This window comes from Bacillus rossius, chromosome 13, assembly GCF_032445375.1.
Source record: "Bacillus rossius redtenbacheri isolate Brsri chromosome 13, Brsri_v3, whole genome shotgun sequence".
Classification (NCBI taxonomy): Eukaryota; Metazoa; Arthropoda; class Insecta; order Phasmatodea; family Bacillidae; genus Bacillus; species Bacillus rossius.
This window is the reverse complement of record NC_086340.1, coordinates 14,701,489-14,721,229: the sequence shown is the minus strand read 5'-3', so window position 1 is coordinate 14,721,229 and position 19,741 is coordinate 14,701,489. Positions and strand designations below refer to the sequence as shown.

The window sequence follows — 19,741 nt, the reverse complement described above, 5'->3', positions numbered from 1 at the left end:
TATAATTCTTAAGGAAATCAATCGTAAACCCAGCTTTAGCGCCCCCAAAGCTTTTAGAGCTCGTGCACGAAGCCAGGCAGCCACCTTAAATGCGCGACATGAAAGTATCAAAATGACGTAACAAATATAGCTAAGCCATTTAAAAAAAACGAGAAATAAAAATAAAGTTTAAAATTGCAGCCAAGTGTATTTTGTTACGTCACTCGATAACCCGTCGCTTCGCGAGCGGTTCTGATTTTCAACGTCCCTTGTCATCGTTGAGGCAAGCTGTTTGCAAGCACAGTAGTGAGTGACTCGCCCATAGTGAACTTTAAACAGTTAATTACATCTTAAGTTCAAAATAAAATTCCCGAAGTTACACGAAGGTAAGTATTCTTGATCGTTGAAAAGACTTTGTGACTCGTACAAAACTCGACGCGTGAAACCAAATCCGAAACCAGAGAAACTAATGGCGTTGCCTACGCGACCACAAAGACCTCCACATCGTCGCAAATTCTGCGTCAAAAAAAAAAAAAAGATGCTTGCTTTTAAGTAGCAGTTCCAAAGCGACAGCTAAGAGCACTCGTCCACGCTGCGGGTTCACATTGTGTTGAATACAAATTACGAAATTAAAAAAAATTTAGATGAAATTGTGATATTAAATGGATTTCGTAACCATTACTTGCTACAAAGGAAAGGTTTGATATAATATGAAAATTAAATAACGTAATTTTTTTTTTGCGCGAGTGGAATCATGTCCGGGAGAGGGTAGCCCAGTTAGTTAATTATTATAGTTTTAGTTATTAACAAATGTTTACACTGTTAGTGTGTCGTAACAATTTAAATGTATGTCCACAAATTAATCACACATTCTTAAGTCCACTTCTTACTCTCCACACTGGAGCTCGGCTCGACAGTAGCTCTATATATACTGCTTGTCCCTTACCGCTCACCAACTTAGCGCGGGCGCATCTGCTAGTACAAAATATAACGTGGCAGGTACCAATCATTGAAAACGAAAGGTTTTTTTTTTTTTTGAAAGGGGAAAAAATAAATATAATAATGATGACGGTAGTAATAATCGGGAAGGTCGCATGCGGAGGTCTGCTCTGCAGTCGCGCGTACGCTGATGTCGAACGTCGCCACTGTCCACTCCTCCGAGTGGTCCCAGTCCACCAGGGGGGCGATCATCGGGGTCCCCCGGGACACGGGGTAGCTGACCGCCGGGTGGAACGGAGCCAGGTCCGGCTGCAGCCCCGCGTTGAACATCCTGCGGACATTAAACAAAAAAAAAAATTCCGATGAATTACAAACAAAACAGTCTCCGTGGCACCTTTGAATATATATATATATATATATATATATATATATATATATATATATACTGTATAGAAGTCGCGAGTGGATAGGATTTACTCTACGTTTTTTCAGGAGCGTATAATGAGCAGCTTGGGAACTTCACCGCTGCAGTGCGCTGCCGTGACGCCCTGTATCGTCTTAGTTGTTATGTATACCTACGTTAGAGCGCAGCACTGTCGCCCGCTGTCATTCCCCCGCACCCCCCACCTATCATTCACTGCAGCTCAAGGTCGTTCAACGGGAGGGGGAAGGGGTGTTTGAAGAGTTCGACACTTGTCCGCTAGGGACCACCACAAGTCGATGCCCTAGAGATGGTGGCGATTGCGGCGGTGAATTGACCAACTACCTCAAACCATATTAGAAATTTTAACCTGGGCTGGCGACTTCTATATAGTATATATATTCAAAGGTGGCACACACTTCTACACCCCGGATGAAAAAGTGACCCCACCTACATATGTACCATGTTAGTGATCTATATTTTGTGTACCATCAGGATGTCCCAAAACTCAAAAGTAAACACGGGAACTGTGGATAGACCAATTAATCACGGTTTTGATTTATTAAAAAAAAAAATTATATTGTAGTTTTCGAGCTATATGCATTTTTTCTTTTTCAAAAGTGTTTTAATCCCCCACATTTAACAAAATTAATTAAATCTGTGACTTTAAACAGACTAAAGAGGATTCATTATGGGGTATGGTAATCTTTTTTTTACAAAAAAATTGTAGACAGTAATATTCCTCTTATTTGAAATTCCAGTAGTATCATAATTCAGCTTTGAGGGGTGGAAAATGTTGACGGTACGATAACTTTCTTCAGAATATCGTACAGGCAGTAACCTCCCTCTTGTCTCGCAGATGAAAGTGTGCAAAATTTCATCAATCTCGGAGTAAAACTGTAGAAGATTTGTATGAAGGGGGAAAAAAACACAGTGTGTGTGTGTGTGTGTGTTTGTAAAACACAGCAGAAACTATTATTAAGGTGTGTGTGTATGTTTTGGGGCACACGCAACTCAAAGAGATCGTCCGTCGTCCACTCACTTGCCGAAGCTGGCGAAGAGGAACTCCACGTTGTCCGGGTGCATCCTCCGCATGAGCCCGATGCTGGTGCAGCCCACGGGCAGCGACCTCCTGAGGATGGCCTGCAGGAGGCAGTGGCCCGCCACCTCGATGACCACCGAGTTGTCCGGGATGCGCGCGACGGCATCGGCGAACAGCACCGGCGACAGCAGGTTGTTCACGTGGTAGGCGGGCGACGAGAACTGCGCCTGGGGCGTGTGCCACAGCGACTCCCTGACGGAGGTGCTGACCCACATGGAGGACCTCTTCACCGGGTGGGGGATCACCTGGGAACGGGAACACCCCGCCACTCTCACAATACAAAGTCTTGAGGTGTTTGCCACAGCGACTCCCTGACGGAGGTGCTGACCCACATGGAGGACCTCTTCACCGGGTGGGGGATCACCTGGGAACGGGAACACCCCGCCACTCTCACAATACAAATTCTTGAGGTGTTTGCCACAGCGACTCCCTGACGGAGGTGCTGACCCACATGGAGGACCTCTTCACCGGGTGGGGGATCACCTGGGAACGGGAACACCCCGCCACTCTCACAATACAAATTCTTGAGGTGTTTGCCACAGCGACTCCCTGACGGAGGTGCTGACCCACATGGAGGACCTCTTCACCGGGTGGGGGATCACCTGGGAACGGGAACACCCCGCCACTCTCACAATACAAATTCTTGAGGTGTTTGCCACAGCGACTCCCTGACGGAGGTGCTGACCCACATGGAGGACCTCTTCACCGGGTGGGGGATCACCTGGGAACGGGAACACCCCGCCACTCTCACAATACAAATTCTTGAGGTGTTTGCCACAGCGACTCCCTGACGGAGGTGCTGACCCACATGGAGGACCTCTTCACCGGGTGGGGGATCACCTGGGAACGGGAACACCCCGCCACTCTCACAATACAAATTCTTGAGGTGTTTGCCACAGCGACTCCCTGACGGAGGTGCTGACCCACATGGAGGACCTCTTCACCGGGTGGGGGATCACCTGGGAACGGGAACACCCCGCCACTCTCACAATACAAATTCTTGAGGTGTTTGCCACAGCGACTCCCTGACGGAGGTGCTGACCCACATGGAGGACCTCTTCACCGGGTGGGGGATCACCTGGGAACGGGAACACCCCGCCACTCTCACAATACAAATTCTTGAGGTGTTTGCCACAGCGACTCCCTGACGGAGGTGCTGACCCACATGGAGGACCTCTTCACCGGGTGGGGGATCACCTGGGAACGGGAACACCCCGCCACTCTCACAATACAAATTCTTGAGGTGTTTGCCACAGCGACTCCCTGACGGAGGTGCTGACCCACATGGAGGACCTCTTCACCGGGTGGGGGATCACCTGGGAACGGGAACACCCCGCCACTCTCACAATACAAATTCTTGAGGTGTTTGCCACAGCGACTCCCTGACGGAGGTGCTGACCCACATGGAGGACCTCTTCACCGGGTGGGGGATCACCTGGGAACGGGAACACCCCGCCACTCTCACAATACAAATTCTTGAGGTGTTTGCCACAGCGACTCCCTGACGGAGGTGCTGACCCACATGGAGGACCTCTTCACCGGGTGGGGGATCACCTGGGAACGGGAACACCCCGCCACTCTCACAATACAAAGTCCTGAGGTGTTTGCCACAGCGACTCTCTGACGGAGGTGCTGACCCACATGGAGGACCTCTTCACCGGGTGGGGGATCACCTGGGAACGGGAACACCCCGCCACTCTCACAATACAAAGTCTTGAGGTGTTTGCCACAGCGACTCCCTGACGGAGGTGCTGACCCACATGGAGGACCTCTTCACCGGGTGGGGGATCACCTGGAACGGGAACACCCCGCCACTCTCACAATACAAAGTCTTGAGGTGTTTGCCACAGCGACTCCCTGACGGAGGTGCTGACCCACATGGAGGACCTCTTCACCGGGTGGGGGATCACCTGGGAACGGGAACAACCCGCCAGTCGCTCAATACAAGGTCCTGAGGTGTTTGCCACAGCGACTCCCTGACGGAGGTGCTGACCCACATGGAGGACCTCTTCACCGGGTGGGGGATCACCTGGGAACGGGAACAACCCGCCACTCGCTCAATACAAGGTCCTGAGGTGTTTGCCACAGCGACTCCCTGACGGAGGTGCTGACCCACATGGAGGACCTCTTCACCGGGTGGGGGATCACCTGGGAACGGGAACAACCCGCCAGTCGCTCAATACAAGATCCTGAGGTGTTTGCCACAGCGACTCTCTGATGAAGGTGCTGACCCACATGGAGGACTTTTTCACCGGGTGGGGGATCACCTGGGAATGGGAACACCCCGCCACTCTCACAATACAAAGTCTTGAGGTGTTTGCCACAGAGACTCTCTGACGGAGGTGCTGACCCACATGGAGGACCTCTTCACCGGGTGGGGGATCACCTGGGAACGGGAACACCCCGCCACTCGCACAATACAAAGTCCTGAGGTGTTTGCCACAGCGACTCTCTGATGAAGGTGCTGACCCACATGGAGGACTTTTTCACCGGGAGGGGGATCACCTGGGAATGGGAACACCCCGCCACTCTCACAATACAAAGTCTTGAGGTGTTTGCCACAGAGACTCTCTGACGGAGGTGCTGACCCACATGGAGGACCTCTTCACCGGGTGGGGGATCACCTGGGAACGGGAACACCCCGCCACTCGCACAATACAAAGTCCTGAGGTGTTTGCCACAGCGACTCTCTGATGAAGGTGCTGACCCACATGGAGGACTTTTTCACCGGGAGGGGGATCACCTGGGAATGGGAACACCCCGCCACTCTCACAATACAAAGTCTTGAGGTGTTTGCCACAGCGACTCCCTGATGGAGGTGCTGACCCACATGGAGGACCTCTTCACCGGGTGGGGGATCACCTGGGAACGGGAACACCCCGCCACTCGCACAATACAAAGTCCTGAGGTGTTTGCCACAGCGACTCTCTGATGAAGGTGCTGACCCACATGGAGGACTTTTTCACCGGGAGGGGGATCACCTGGGAATGGGAACACCCCGCCACTCTCACAATACAAAGTCTTGAGGTGTTTGCCACAGAGACTCTCTGACGGAGGTGCTGACCCACATGGAGGACCTCTTCACCGGGTGGGGGATCACCTGGGAACGGGAACACCCCGCCACTCGCACAATACAAAGTCCTGAGGTGTTTGCCACAGCGACTCTCTGATGAAGGTGCTGACCCACATGGAGGACTTTTTCACCGGGAAGGGGATCACCTGGGAATGGGAACACCCCGCCACTCTCACAATACAAAGTCTTGAGGTGTTTGCCACAGAGACTCTCTGACGGAGGTGCTGACCCACATGGAGGACCTCTTCACCGGGAGGGGGATCACCTGGGAATGGGAACACCCCGCCACTCGCACAATACAAAGTCTTGAGGTGTTTGTCACAGCGACTCTCTGACGAGGTGCTGACCCACATGGAGGACCTCTTCACCGGGAGGGGGATCACCTGGGAATGGGAACAACCCGCCACTCGCACAATACAAAGTCTTGAGGTGTTTGTCACAGCGACTCCCTGATGGAGGTGCTGACCCACATGGAGGACCTCTTCACCGGGAGGGGGATCACCTGGGAACGGGAACACCCCGCCACTCGCACAATACAAATTCCTGAGGTGTTTGCCACAGAGACTCTCTGACGGAGGTGCTGACCCATATGGAGGACCTCTTCACCGGGTGGGGGATCACCTGGGAACGGGAACACCCCGCCACTCGCACAATACAAAGTCCTGAGGTGTTTGCCACAGCGACTCCCTGACGGAGGTGCTGACCCACATGGAGGACCTCTTCACCGGGTGGGGGATCACCTGGAACGGGACAACCCCGCCACTCGCACAATACAAAGTCCTGAGGTGTTTGCCACAGCGACTCCCTGACGGAGGTGCTGACCCACATGGAGGACCTCTTCACCGGGTGGGGGATCACCTGGAACGGGACAACCCCGCCACTCGCACAATACAAAGTCCTGAGGTGTTTGCCACAGCGACTCCCTGACAGAGGTGCTGACCCACATGGAGGACCTCTTCACCAGGTGGGGGATCACCTGGAACGGGACAACCCCGCCACTCGCACAATACAAGGTCCTGAGGTGTTTGCCACAGCGACTCTCTGATGAAGGTGCTGACCCACATGGAGGACTTTTTCACCGGGAGGGGGATCACCTGGGAATGGGAACACCCGCTACTCACACAAAGTAAGGACGGATAAGTCCAAAGGTGTTTGCCACAGTGACTCACAGATACAGGTTCTCCTTGGCGGAGGTGATTATTTATATAAAGGACCTCTTCACCGGGTGGGGGATCACTTGGGAATGAGAGACACAATTCGCACAGCTCATAAAGGACAGAGAATACTCCACTGCTCCATTCCACTGATTCACAACTTTCATTATTTACTGCTGATCTCGTCTGCAAGGTGCTGAATTATGATTTTTCATTCTGACATTAACGAGCTTGAATTTACAACTATGGGTCAATGCAGACGATCCGAGTTGCATGATGAAGTTACATTGATTTTATCAACGTTGGCTTAATGCTTTAATAGATGTTAACAAATTTTAATTATTATGTTCTTTGAATGATTCTTGCAATGGAGAATATTGATTCAAATTGAATTGATGGGCATACGGCGTTACTAAAAGGCTGGAAAAATTTGCGGCTGCAATGACTTTTAGGATGGACTACAAAATACTATAAGAACTCGGACAAATAACACCTGTTCATTTGCTAATTACTTGCGAGTTCTGTTTACTGGGATAATTGTAATACGGTACTGCTTTTGTTCAGTTATTTTAATTGGCTCACAGTCCTTAAGACAAATTATAGCACAATCACAAAAACAGTTAAAAGGTCAACGTTTTTTATTTGTAGCCTTTAAAAAAATTAATCCGTGAATATTTCTGATCCCAAACCATTACTGGTTTACACTGTGTTTGTCTGTGATGTAGCTTTTTTTTCAGACATAATTCATCCCACGGAATTCTCTGTGCTGTCAACCATGTAACATTTGACATCGGCTGATATTGGTTTTTTCAATGTGTTTACGTATTCGTTTTTACTTTCCGTTTTTGTCAGAGTTTTTTTAAATGACAAGCAGTGTAAACCAGCAAGGCATATGCCCATGAAGTTATTTTGAATCATTATCAGTAGGAGTATGTATTTTTTTTTGCGAAAACGTTTTCTACACTAACTGAGAATTAAAACACTGTAGCACCATCTGTGTTTCATTGTTATTTGAGTTTCTTTCAGGTACGTGTCTACTGTTGGTATACGAATCACAGACATTCAGAGCGGAAGCAAACGCGTGCTAAATGGCCCGATCAATTAAAGGCAAGCAGATGGTTACTATTTACAATAAAGAAACCGCTGGCGTACGCATCTTGTTGCAGTATCATGAAGGTTCAGAAAAAAAAATACGTGGCCTTAATTATCAGTCTTTATAAATTTTCCTCTACCTTGGGGATGGACTATTATTCAGTACACCCAAATTCTAGTGATTGGTCTTGGGCTGAAATTGTTCGTTGGGCGAGGGTGTTTCACAAAGTTATTTTACAAACGGTCCCATCACTTAGGTCACTAGCACAACTGCCCGAATATACTCGAACCATGTCCAAACATACCTTGTCCAGATACTCCTTCAGCGACGGGGCTACTTTGGTGATGTAACGACTGTGGAACGATATTCCTGAACATTTGACCTCCTTGGCGAATATTCCTTCCTCCTCGAGTGATTGGACGAATTTTCTGACGTCATTGGCAGGACCCGATATCGTCACGTTGTCATTACTGTTGTGACAAGCAATGTCTATTTCTGGAGGTAATCTTGCCTTCACGCCTTCAATGGACAGTCCTAAAAATGGTTAAAAATGCATTTTCAATTATACACGTAGAGTAAGAAAGACTTCCTTCCTATATAATAACTATTTAATTTCAGGAATAATTATGATTGGTAACCAAAAAATATCACACCCAGAATTCGTAAATATAGATCAGTAGTATAATGCAGACTGTCCGAGTACAAGATTAAATTATGTTAATTTTTATTAACATTGGCTTAATGTATGATTATACATTTTATGTCATGATATAATTCTGCCATTTGGGGGCCGGTACTAGTAGTTCAGCGTTCAGTAAACCCCACTTTTGGTATTGGGTCTTGGGTTGAAATTCATCCTTGGACATGAGTGTGTTGGAATTAGTTTATAATCTGAAGCTGTGACATTTTTTGTAAATAAATTTTTATTTTGGTTTCTCTTGTCACAACTAATCTCATTTTATTTTGCAAACTATAAAAATGTACCGGTATTCTAAAGAATGACCACATTGGCAAAAATAATCAATAAAAGTATAATTCGATTAGGTGAATTGATCGAAGTTATTGTTATTTTTAAATCAATATTATTTTAGCTAAAAACAAAACAGCATACGTTTTAAAATGATACACTAATTAGGACGTTAATATTTTCGATTCGAAGGAAAATTACTGTTTCATAAATTTACTTTTAACTTTTCTTTATTTAAGCTTACATGTCCTGATAGTTATAGACACTTAATTTACACTTATTGTTTTATGAATAGTACAAATAAAAATTACTGAATAAAATCAAACATGCTATACGTTTGGAGATAATTATCTTTGCACGACTTATATATATTCATTGTCATTATCCATCATTTTACAAAATATTGTTTTTTTTTTTTAAGAAGTTGTCTGTGTTGCACCAATTTGAAATCTTACGTAAATTAAACATCTTTACAAATAACTTGCTAAGTTAACACAGTAATTTGTTTTACAGTGTGAGTAATCAAAGTTACCTGATTAAATATTTTTTCCCCATAAATCAATATATTTTTATGCTTAAGACTGAATTTATTTGTAATTGTTATTCACAGTAGGGTTATTTCGGATTGCATAACAAAAATTTGTAGTTACAGTATCTAATAGATTGTAGTTACAGTATATGATAGTTTGTTGTCACAGTATCTAATAGTTTGGTGCAAGGTAGGGAGTTTTAAATTTATGATAAGAATGAATTTATCTAAAAAAAAAAAAAAAAAAAAAAAACTACGACCTTTTTTAGTATTATTGTTTTTAAAATTCAGAATTGTAATTAATTTATCTATAACCTGGTTTTGGCTTGACGTTGAGTTCTGGGACATTCCGTATGTAATCTGTGTGTCCTCGAAGAAGACGGAATGAGTGCAGAGTACACACTTGAGAGGAAACTCCTCCCAGAGTAATTTAAGAAAACGTGACCAGTAACGACATCAGTTACAAAAAGACTTAAAATCAAGCTTATCTCTTCGGGATTCACTCCGAACCTCTCTCTCTCTTTCTCTCTCTCTCTCTCTCGCTCTCTCTCTCGCTCTCTCTCCAAACCCTCTCATTTAAGGGCCAGTTCTGTAAATTTAACACTATACCACGTTTTTAGTGTTTTGTTTTTGTCACAAATGTTTTCAAACAGAAATTCCCTAGTTGTTTGTTATGTCGCACAAGTGTGTGAAATTATAATCACTGCGCGACTTATGCAGCGGTTGTTTCACATTCTGTGAATATCTCTAAAAATATTTGCGACAGAACGACGCATGCAAGAGAGGTATAGTGTTAAATTTACAGAAATAGCACTTAGCTAAAAATAATGACGGTAAAATGAAGAAAAAAACATGGTGCATGTTACCCCATCCTAAGACCACAGTAGTGCATAATAGTAGATCCTGGGCCAGGGCTTAAGGTAAGGTGCCTGAGATGCCGACTACCTTGGATTGTGACATCATAGTAGCCATCTTGGATGATCTTGACCGTTGATCTTGACCATCCGCCATCTTGGAATTCACATTTTGAATTATGACGTTATCGTTGCACTTTTCGTTACGGCTGCCATTTAGAATGTGTATGACATCATCGTTGCAATTTTCATTACAGCCGCCACCATGAAAATCAGTAAATTTTAAGCCAGAGAATTGAAAAAAAAATAAAAATTACTCAATTGAAATTTTTTTAAGCTTTAATTACTCTTATGATTGACCAAAAATCGAACCAAGAATGAGAATCTATCGATTGAATCATTATAATTTTTGATGATTTAAAATTTTTTTTCCAAATTTCCAGGTCAAAAATTACAGTTTTTAAAAATGGTGGCAAAGATGGATGATAGCAGCTTGCTGGTGGTTGATAGACTATGAATTTAAGCAACTTTTGGGTTTTTTCACCGTATCTGATGAAATAAGTGTTTGTTTAAATTGAAATTATATTTTTTCTTCGAGAAAGGATCGAAACAAGCACCGTAATCAATCAAACCAATCCGTACGTTAATGACGGATTTTTGATGATTTTTGGAATTTTTTCCCGAATTTCTAGCTTAATAATTGCGGTTTTCCAATATGGCCGCCAAGATGGCAGACAAGAGGGTGGATGTCAAAGGAACTAGCCTAAATAACTCCGCGCTCTAGAGGGTAAACATTAAACTAATATGACAGCAGCGCTCTCTAGCAGACTAACAAGATGTCTAATCCAAGATGGTGGCCTCCAGGAAACGTAAACAATATGGCCGCCATTATATACTGGCTGACATAATATTTGTATTGAGGAAGGTAGTGGAGGGTCTGTCTGTCATATGTCACCATAGGGGGAGGATTAAATTTGATTTTAGGTCTCGCCATGTTCGAACACTGTGCCTTTTTTTATAAATTTTATCATTAAAATTTAATTATGTAATTTTTTGTATATTTAAAAAATTCTGATTTTTAGATTTAAAATTATGAATTTAAAGCTGGTGGTTGTAACGAAAATTGTAAGGATTACATCATAATGGCATATTCCAAGATGGCGGAAAATTCTAGAAAACAAAATGGAGGGAAAACAAAATAGCGGGCGTTATTTCATCCAAAATGGCCACCCGGGCCAAGGTCAAGGTCAACTATCAAGGACATTCATAATGGCCACCGTGACGTCACAATCCAAGATCGTGGTCGGCACCTCAGGCACCTTACCTCAAACCCTGGCGCAGGACCTACTATCATATACTACTGACCCCCCCAAAACATGAAGCACGTCTCGGGATACGTCACACCTACCGACAGCAGCCATCGCTCCCCGGGGCAAATTCGTTTCGAAAACACTTTTCCCTCGGAAGTAGGCGGCGAGCATGGTCTGCTCTAACGTCAGGGATCCGTCGGCGTATGCGCAGGCTATCTCTCCGGTAGAGTGGCCCACGATGCCGTCTGGCACGATGTCTAGCGTTCGCAAAACATCTACAAGCGCGATCTAAAAAAAACAAAAAAAAACAATGTGCGCTAGTCTTTCAGTTCTTGCCAGAGTTGTGTAACATCTAACCTCTGGAACGAGCAAAGTCACGTGTTCTCGTGTTGCAAATACATATGTAATACTAAACTCGGACATAAAATTTAACGATGATTTCTTTTAAAATATGCCTATTAATAAATACAATTAACGTGTTTTCAAACACTTGTCAAGTACCAGAGACGTCCCAAAATTTACCCTAAAAACATGGCTTCTTAATTCCTACTGGTTCGTGAAAAATAATAGTTTAAAGCTTACATTAAAATATCTGTGTTTTCAACAGTCATTGTTTACCTGCGATCGTGTATCTCTTTGTTTAGCACAACTGTAGTCAACTATGGAGAATTAAAAATACGCTAATTCTTCCGTTTCATATATTGAAGTTTATTCCTGGATCCTGATGGCCTGATCCTGTGGTACATTATGCTTGCTGTTTTAATTCATTCACTACATAGAAAGTTCATGATGACAAGATCCTGTTAGCTTGATCCTGTGGTTTATGACGCTTTCTTTTTAATTCAGTTAGTTGGAAGATTCTGTACATCAAAATATTGTAATATAAAAATTAATTATCATAATTTGAATAATTTTTTTTTCAACCTACATTCATATTTCGCAATTTCTTTTATGTGCAGGATCTTCCGACGTACTAAACTAAAACAGCAAGCATTATGTATCACAGTATCATCAAGTCAACAGGATCATGCCATCAGGATCAAGCCTTCAGGATCCAGGAATAAACTTGGATACATAAAACACCAGCCATATCAAACACAGAATATACGATGACTGTGATCAAAGAATTCCCTGGAAAGACTGCAAAATTCCATGTGTCTACTACTTCAGTGCACAGCACGTAGCCTATTCCTCACAGAAAAATAGACGTTAACAATTGCATTCAAATTTTTGGCTCCCATTAGACTCGTTTGTTACAACTTGACTCAAATAAATATTACATACCTACTTTAAATACAATTACTTATTCTAATAAAACATGACATATAAGCATTAAAAATTTCTTAAAATTGAAATACAGTCGTTATTTAAACGAATTTATTATTACCACAACACCTACACTGACTAAATTACTCCAAAAAAAAATTAAAAATCAAACGGGTGAACAATGAATATCGGTTAATTCGTGAATACATAAGTATTGTAATGTAAGCTGGAAACTATTATTTTTTCACAAACCAGTAGGAATTAAGAAACATTCCTTTGATTGTTAATTCAGGAACGTCTGTAGTATATGGAAAAAAATATATATTCCTATTTATCACGGGTAAACAATGAATAGCAGTGGCAGCGTAAAACCACATGATTTGTTATGTAAGACATAGAATTTTAATTTTTTCACAAACTAGTTTTAATTACGAAACCATTTCGTCGGAGTAAATTTAGGGACGTGTGTAGGTGTGAAAACCATGTTTTAACGATTTTTTTTCTTTCCGTTCCAAAAAGCCGCGACTTCCGATAATTACTCCAGATGTAAAGTTTACCCTTGGCATTGTGAACTTTAGTTCGCGCCATCAAAACAGATGACAGCACCATGGTTAACACATACGCCTTCTTTCCCATTCAAGAAATTACTGAGACCTAGTTTTTTGAAGAAGTATTGGGCCCATCCCCTAGATAGTAGTAGTAGCTATCATGATATATTACTAATATAACTGTATTGATCGTGAGAAGTAATGCATAAGCTATATTCAGGAAAACAAACCATTCAAAAATTATTTCACTTCATTTTGATAGCCACGTGTTTTGTGGCGTGGCATACCGGATATTTTGCATCTGCTACAAATTTATATAGAATATGCTTTTTTTTAATATTATTACAAAACAGCACTAACTGTTTCTCGCACAGGTGAAAGCTTTTCACCCGTCAAGTAGTTAAATTGACTTTACAAACTCAACACTTCCCATCCGAGTAATTTTTTGTTAGTAGTTATGGTACCACCCAACAGATAGCGCCACATGTCGCGCGCTTCAAACAGCGGTGATCAGTTTCGGGGTGCTGTCACAACTTAGAAACACGCAACTTAGAAACACATAACTTAAAAACACATACCTAAGATAGATTCTTCTAAGTTATGCCTGTTCTATGTTGTGTGTTTCTAAGTTATGGTAGTTCTAAGTTACGTGGTTCGGCTTTGTGTGTTTCTAAGTTACGTGTTTCTAAATTATGACAGATCAAAGTTGCGATAGTTCTAAGTAGTGATTTTCTACGTTACGACGTTTCTAAGTTGTGTGGTTCTGCGTTGCGTGTTCCTAAGTAACGTGTTTCTAAGTTATGACAGTTCTAAATTGTGAAAGTTATAAGTTATGACTTTCTACTTTACGACGTTTCTAAGTCACATGATTCTGCGTTGCGTGTTTCAAAGTTATGACATTTCTAAGTTGTGTGTTTCTAATTTGTGATAGTTCTACGTTGTGACTTTCTACGTTACAGCGTTTCTAAGTTGTGAGATCCTGCGTTGCGTGTTTCTAAGTTATGATCGTTCTAAGTTGTGTGTGGTTCCCATCAGTTTCCACTGCGACGGCAGTCACGCTTCCCTTCCGTTCCGTTCTCCGGGAACCGACCTGCATGGCTGCGTTCGCGACGAACGGGTTGACGATGTTGCCGTCGAAGGTCTCCTCGGAGCCGTTGACCACCACGTCCAGCAGGTCGACGCCTTCCGGCCGCAGCACGCCGGCGCACTTGCGCATGCTCTCGGCGAACACGGGCAGCCGCATCATGTCCTTGGCCATCCGCGGCCACTGCGAGCCCATGCCGGAGAACACGAACCACACGGGCCGCTTCTCCCCGGCGCAGGCCTGCGGGAAGCAGCGGGGGGGCAGACGTCACTGCGCGTGCGTCGCTTGCGGGCCACACGCTGTTTTATGCTTCTTTTCAGTTGAGTCAATGGTTTTAAGAGGCCACTCCAGTGTTTCAGGGGCACTACGCAACCCGCGTTAACCTCATAAGATTCAATGCTATTTTCATTTTGCTTATAACTTATTAACTAATATAGATTTCGAAATGATGCTTGCTTGATATGTAAGACAAACGATGCTCTTATCAAAGCCCCTTTCTTCAAAAACGTGCATAAATTATGGTTCAAACCTAGACAATACACTTATACTTATTAGTAAAGATTAGTATAAAACCATAATTTATGCACGTTTTTGAAGAAAGGGGCTTTGATAAGAGCATCGTTGTCTTACATATCAAGCAAGCATCATTTCAAAATCTATATTAGTTAATTAGTTACAAGAAAAATGAAAATAGCATTGCAACTTATGAGGTTAACGCGGGTTGCGTAGTGCCCCTGAAACACTGGAGTGGCCTCTTAAGAATGCGTTCTAACAAGTTATATATATATATATATGTATCTCTCGTTCTTCGCCCCTCTACCGTGCACCTCAGAGAGGCCGCTCCCCTCCCACCCATATATACATATATAATTATATACAGGGGCGCAACAACAGGGGGGGAGGGGGCAAGGTTATTTTGCCCCCCCCCCCTCCTCTGAAACCTTGAAGTGGGGGCAAACGGGGACAAAGAAAGTGCTGTGTAATCAATTTTTAGATAATAAAACTGCTTAAATAGCACCATTTTCCACCTTGAAATACAAATTTCCCCGGGGGAGGACCCCCGGACCCCCCGCTTCAATACGGGGGATCGATGATTCTTTATAAAATGGTAAATTGCCCCCCCTTTGGAAATTTAGTTGTTGCGCCCCTGATTATATATATATATGTATATATATATATATATATATATGTGTGTGTGTGTGTGTGTGTGTGTGTTATAAAAAACACGGAACATACATAACCAATTGGGTATGAAATACGTGATTTTGGTATCTAACACGTGTGCAAAAACCATCATTTAAAATACAGACTACTACGAAACAAAATTCCTGCCCGCTTTCATGCATGAGGCATATCGGTCTATAATTAGAAGGAAATGCACATTATTGTAGCGCTCTTAAGGGTTACAATGACCCTTCTCTTCTAGCCTTAAGTAGCTGAGTTGCTGTAATATTCTTATTCTCTCTTCACTTGGATATATATATGTATATATGAAATCCTGAACGAGAGGATACCGGAACCCAAGGACCTCCTCCCTAACTACGTCTTCTACCCTGAAGATATGGTGACTGCAATTTCGACCGAAACGTTTGGTGAAATATTCGCTTTCGATCGGTTAAAAACCCTACAAGGCAAGCAACTTCATTCATCATGTGTTCTTTTGTTGTTTTTTTTTTACTATATATTTCAGTACATGGCCATGAGCTCTATCGGAAAGGTAGACGTTACCGATATTTCTCTGGTGACCGTGTCGGCTCCGAGCAGGGTGAAGCCTCTGTAGAGATGACCTTGAATGTTGCGTCGGTGCAGGTCGTGGACGAGGCTGATGAACTCGTCGTCCACGGGCATCTGCTCCATCTGCGAAGGGCAAAAAAAAAAATAAAACTGATTTAAGTGCGGTTACGTACCAGCCAATTCGAAACTCTCCTCGAGTGACTACAAACGGTTCGTCCCAAGATTTAACTGGCCAGCTCTATTATCTCCACCTAGATGTGAACCCTGTACTGGGTATCCTGTGTATCATCGCTACGGAAGAGTGTTCGCAGTAATCCAGGGTTTAGATTCTTACCCAGGTATGTATCTATGCTTTGTGCTGTTCCAGTATCTACAATGGTTAGTTATTTGTAAACCGTTCCCTAAATATCTTTCAAGCATTAACTGCACATATTAATACGCATGATAAAAACAAAAATAAAAGTCAAACTGTCGAATATTCGATTATCATTAACATGGTTTGAACAATATTTATGGTTGAATTTAAAAAAAATAATTAAAATATAAAATAATGAACCGATTTCGGTAGAAAATATTCATGTTTTTATCTCGACAAACGTATTTTATATACGCAAAAGTAATCATAATACCATGTGTTGGGACAAATTTTACTATGTCTTTCATTGTAGTATTTGAACTATTTCTTGGCAAATGGTTTCTAAAGGATTCTGTTGTAAGAGTAGAGAAAAATTTGTTTTTATACAATAGGGGCAGGCATTTTTCGCGAAAAAAAAATCTGAACGCCTATTAGACTGCAACAAGTTATACCAGCAGTAGCGGTTTCTTCCTTGTGATTGGCGGCCGTCTGCGAGAGAAGTCGTTGCCTTTTTTTGACGGAACCACCCCGGGACGTGTTTGCTTCCGTATTGAAGTACTGTGATTGGTTGTACTGACAGTAGACATGTACCTGAAAGGAACTCACCCACACAGACAATGCTACAATGTTTTAACTTTCAGCCAGTCTCGGAATATTTTCGCGAAAAGTACATGCCCATATCTATATATATACTAGCTGCCCGACCCGGCTTCGCACGGCTATACTAATGGAAAAAAATAAAGCCACATCTCCCATTTACAGTAATGGTAAATAAAAAAAATTCAGTGAAAATTTATTACAATGCTGTATAATGTACCGATGGTTTCCCGACTCGTGCACGCAACGTACAACTGATGTACCCGTACTTCGCTACGGCAGTCTACATGCAGATCACTCTTGCGCCGCTCATTATACATGCCCCTCCTTGAGGGTACGCCACTGCCGCGCGATGCCCGTTGCCATGGAGACGCAGAAGGCATGAACATGCAAAATCCTGTTCTCATGCAGACAAAGTACCCACTGTTGCCTGGTTTTAACCACCCATGGGATCTAATTTTCGGAAAATGTCATCCTGCGTAACATAAGGAACATTACTGTGAAGTTTCAAGTCTGTAAAATATATATATACTTGAAAAAAAAAGGGCAATTTTTGATATTTAAAGTACTTGCAAAATTTCAACGATGATGAGGACTGCACTAACAATGAAATAGCCGTTGCCATAGAGACGAATGAAGCATCAACAAAGCAACAGCCGTTGCCATGGTGATTTCCTACCAAAAACTGGAAATAAAAAAAAAATTTAGGGGTGGACTACCCCTAACATTTAGGGGGATGAAAAATAGATGTTGGCCGATTCTCATAGATACCGGATAAGCACAAAAAATTTCATCAAAATCGGTCAAGCCGTTTCGGAGGAGTATGGCAACGAAAACTGTGACACGAGAATTTTATATATTATATATATATATATATATATATATATATATATAGGGACCGGAAAAATTCGCGGGTTCAATGACCTGCAAGATGAACTCCATAGTTCTACGTACACTCGGTCAAATGTCACTCACTCATTGGCTGCTGTATTGTGAGACATCCCAACATAGCAGCCTGTGATTCGATAAAGCCTTTGGTTGGGTGTTTCTCATTGGCCCAGAGTCATGCAAGTGAGTTGTGAGCCAATAGCAGAGGCAGCACTGAGGTATAACTATTTGTACTTTAGCCTATCGTGAAATGAATTCGCGAATTTTTCCGGTCTATATATATAAATGTGTGTGTGTGTGTGTGTGTGTGTGTCTATGTCTCACTTTTTCCAAGCTTCTTTTGACTCCTTGTTCAGTTCGCCCGGAAAACACAGCGATGCGCGTGGCGCCGACAGCTGGTTCCTTGTCCTTGGACTTTTCGTTCCTCTCGAGCAAGACGTGCACGTTGGATCCGCCGTAGCCGAAAGAATTGATGCCGGCCAGTCTCCCGCTCCAGCTCGTCACTTCTTCGACGACCTGCGAACAGACAGCGAGCTTCACTCGTGCCCAGGGACGTAGCCGGGGGGGGGGGGGGTTCAGGGGTTCAACCCCCCCCTCTCCCCCCTTCTTCCCCCTTTAGCACCAAATCTTTAATTAATTTCTTATTCATCACTAGACAGACGGAATTTTCGCGCATTCATTTAGTCCAGGGGCGTAGTCAAGGGGGAGGGGGGGTTTAGGGGTTCAAACCCCCCCCCCCCTTAGCACCAAATCTTTAATTAATTTCTTATTCATCACTTAAACAAATTTCATATTAAAATTAATAAAAAAAATTACCATTACAATATTTAAATTTAAGTACCGAAAACTGCTAAAATAGCACTATTTTACACCTTAAAATCCAAATTTTCCCACCCCCCGCTTTAATACGGGGGGGGGGGGGGGGCATGCTTCTTAACACCCCCCATACACAAATCCTCGCTACGCCACTGCTCGTGCCGCACAGCAGTCCGTAAGTGGTCCGTTGAATACGCACGGTTCCAGTGCCGATGCACGTCCCGAAAGATAGAGCGAAAATAATTGTGCTCGTGGAGACCCACGCACGACAGAAATTAAAAAATTCTTGCTTTGCAGGTATAGCTACAGATGAAATTGTTTTCATTTTTCGATCAAACTATCCACGTAAAAAAATTAATGATTATCAATAAAATCAAATGCACAAATCTGTAACTCTTTTTTCTTCCACGCGAATAAATAAAATTGCAGATTCTTTGAATCACATAAAAGAAATATGGTGGCGTCAATCGTCAGCCGGTATGAAAACTGAGGAGCAAGACGAACACAAGCAGCGTTACGAGAATTCCGTAGCATCTCTGCTGCGTCATTTCCATCTCTCCCCTTCCGACCGTTACAACTGGCATGTAGCATGCTCCGCTACGTACCTACCCCACCTTTTTATTTTTGTCTTCCCATTCGACCGCTAGCGCATGAGTTGGAGTGGCGTCGCCGCTGACGCACTCTCCTCCTCTACCGGTTCCAACCACCGCGCACCTAACTATTCACTTCATACGATCTGAATTTTCGTAATGGTCGAAAATTGTTGTCCCCTAAGTATATAAGTTTCACTTCAATATAGTATAGTAGCAAAGTGTAGTAACAAAAAGATCCACTGTTAAAATTTTTCAACTTAAATTTGAACTAGTTCACTTTGCGTCGTTTTGAATTGGCGCGGTGCGGACGTCCTCCTTCCCCTCCCCCTCATTTCCCCCCTCATTCCTCTTCCCCCTCATTCCCATCCACCCTCCTTCTCCTCACCCTCCTTCCCCTCACCCTCCTTCCCCTCACCCTCCTTCCCCTCACCCTCCTTCC

The 19,741-nt window shown here is 43.4% G+C and overlaps 1 protein-coding gene across 1 annotated transcript in view; it reads right to left on the bottom strand.

The window, feature by feature from the left end:
- The window catches only part of LOC134538264 (fatty acid synthase-like), a 104,476-nt gene that overhangs the window by 47,194 nt on the left and 37,541 nt on the right, over positions 1-19,741 (bottom strand). The window contains exons 8-14 of the mRNA XM_063379415.1: positions 18,218-18,409; positions 16,048-16,176; positions 14,326-14,559; positions 11,520-11,709; positions 8,066-8,295; positions 2,382-2,686; positions 1,105-1,249 (exon numbers count right to left, since the gene is read on the bottom strand). Coding sequence (XP_063235485.1) covers positions 1,105-1,249; positions 2,382-2,686; positions 8,066-8,295; positions 11,520-11,709; positions 14,326-14,559; positions 16,048-16,176; positions 18,218-18,409 — 1,425 coding nt within the window. The remainder of the gene's footprint in view (positions 1-1,104; positions 1,250-2,381; positions 2,687-8,065; positions 8,296-11,519; positions 11,710-14,325; positions 14,560-16,047; positions 16,177-18,217; positions 18,410-19,741) is intronic.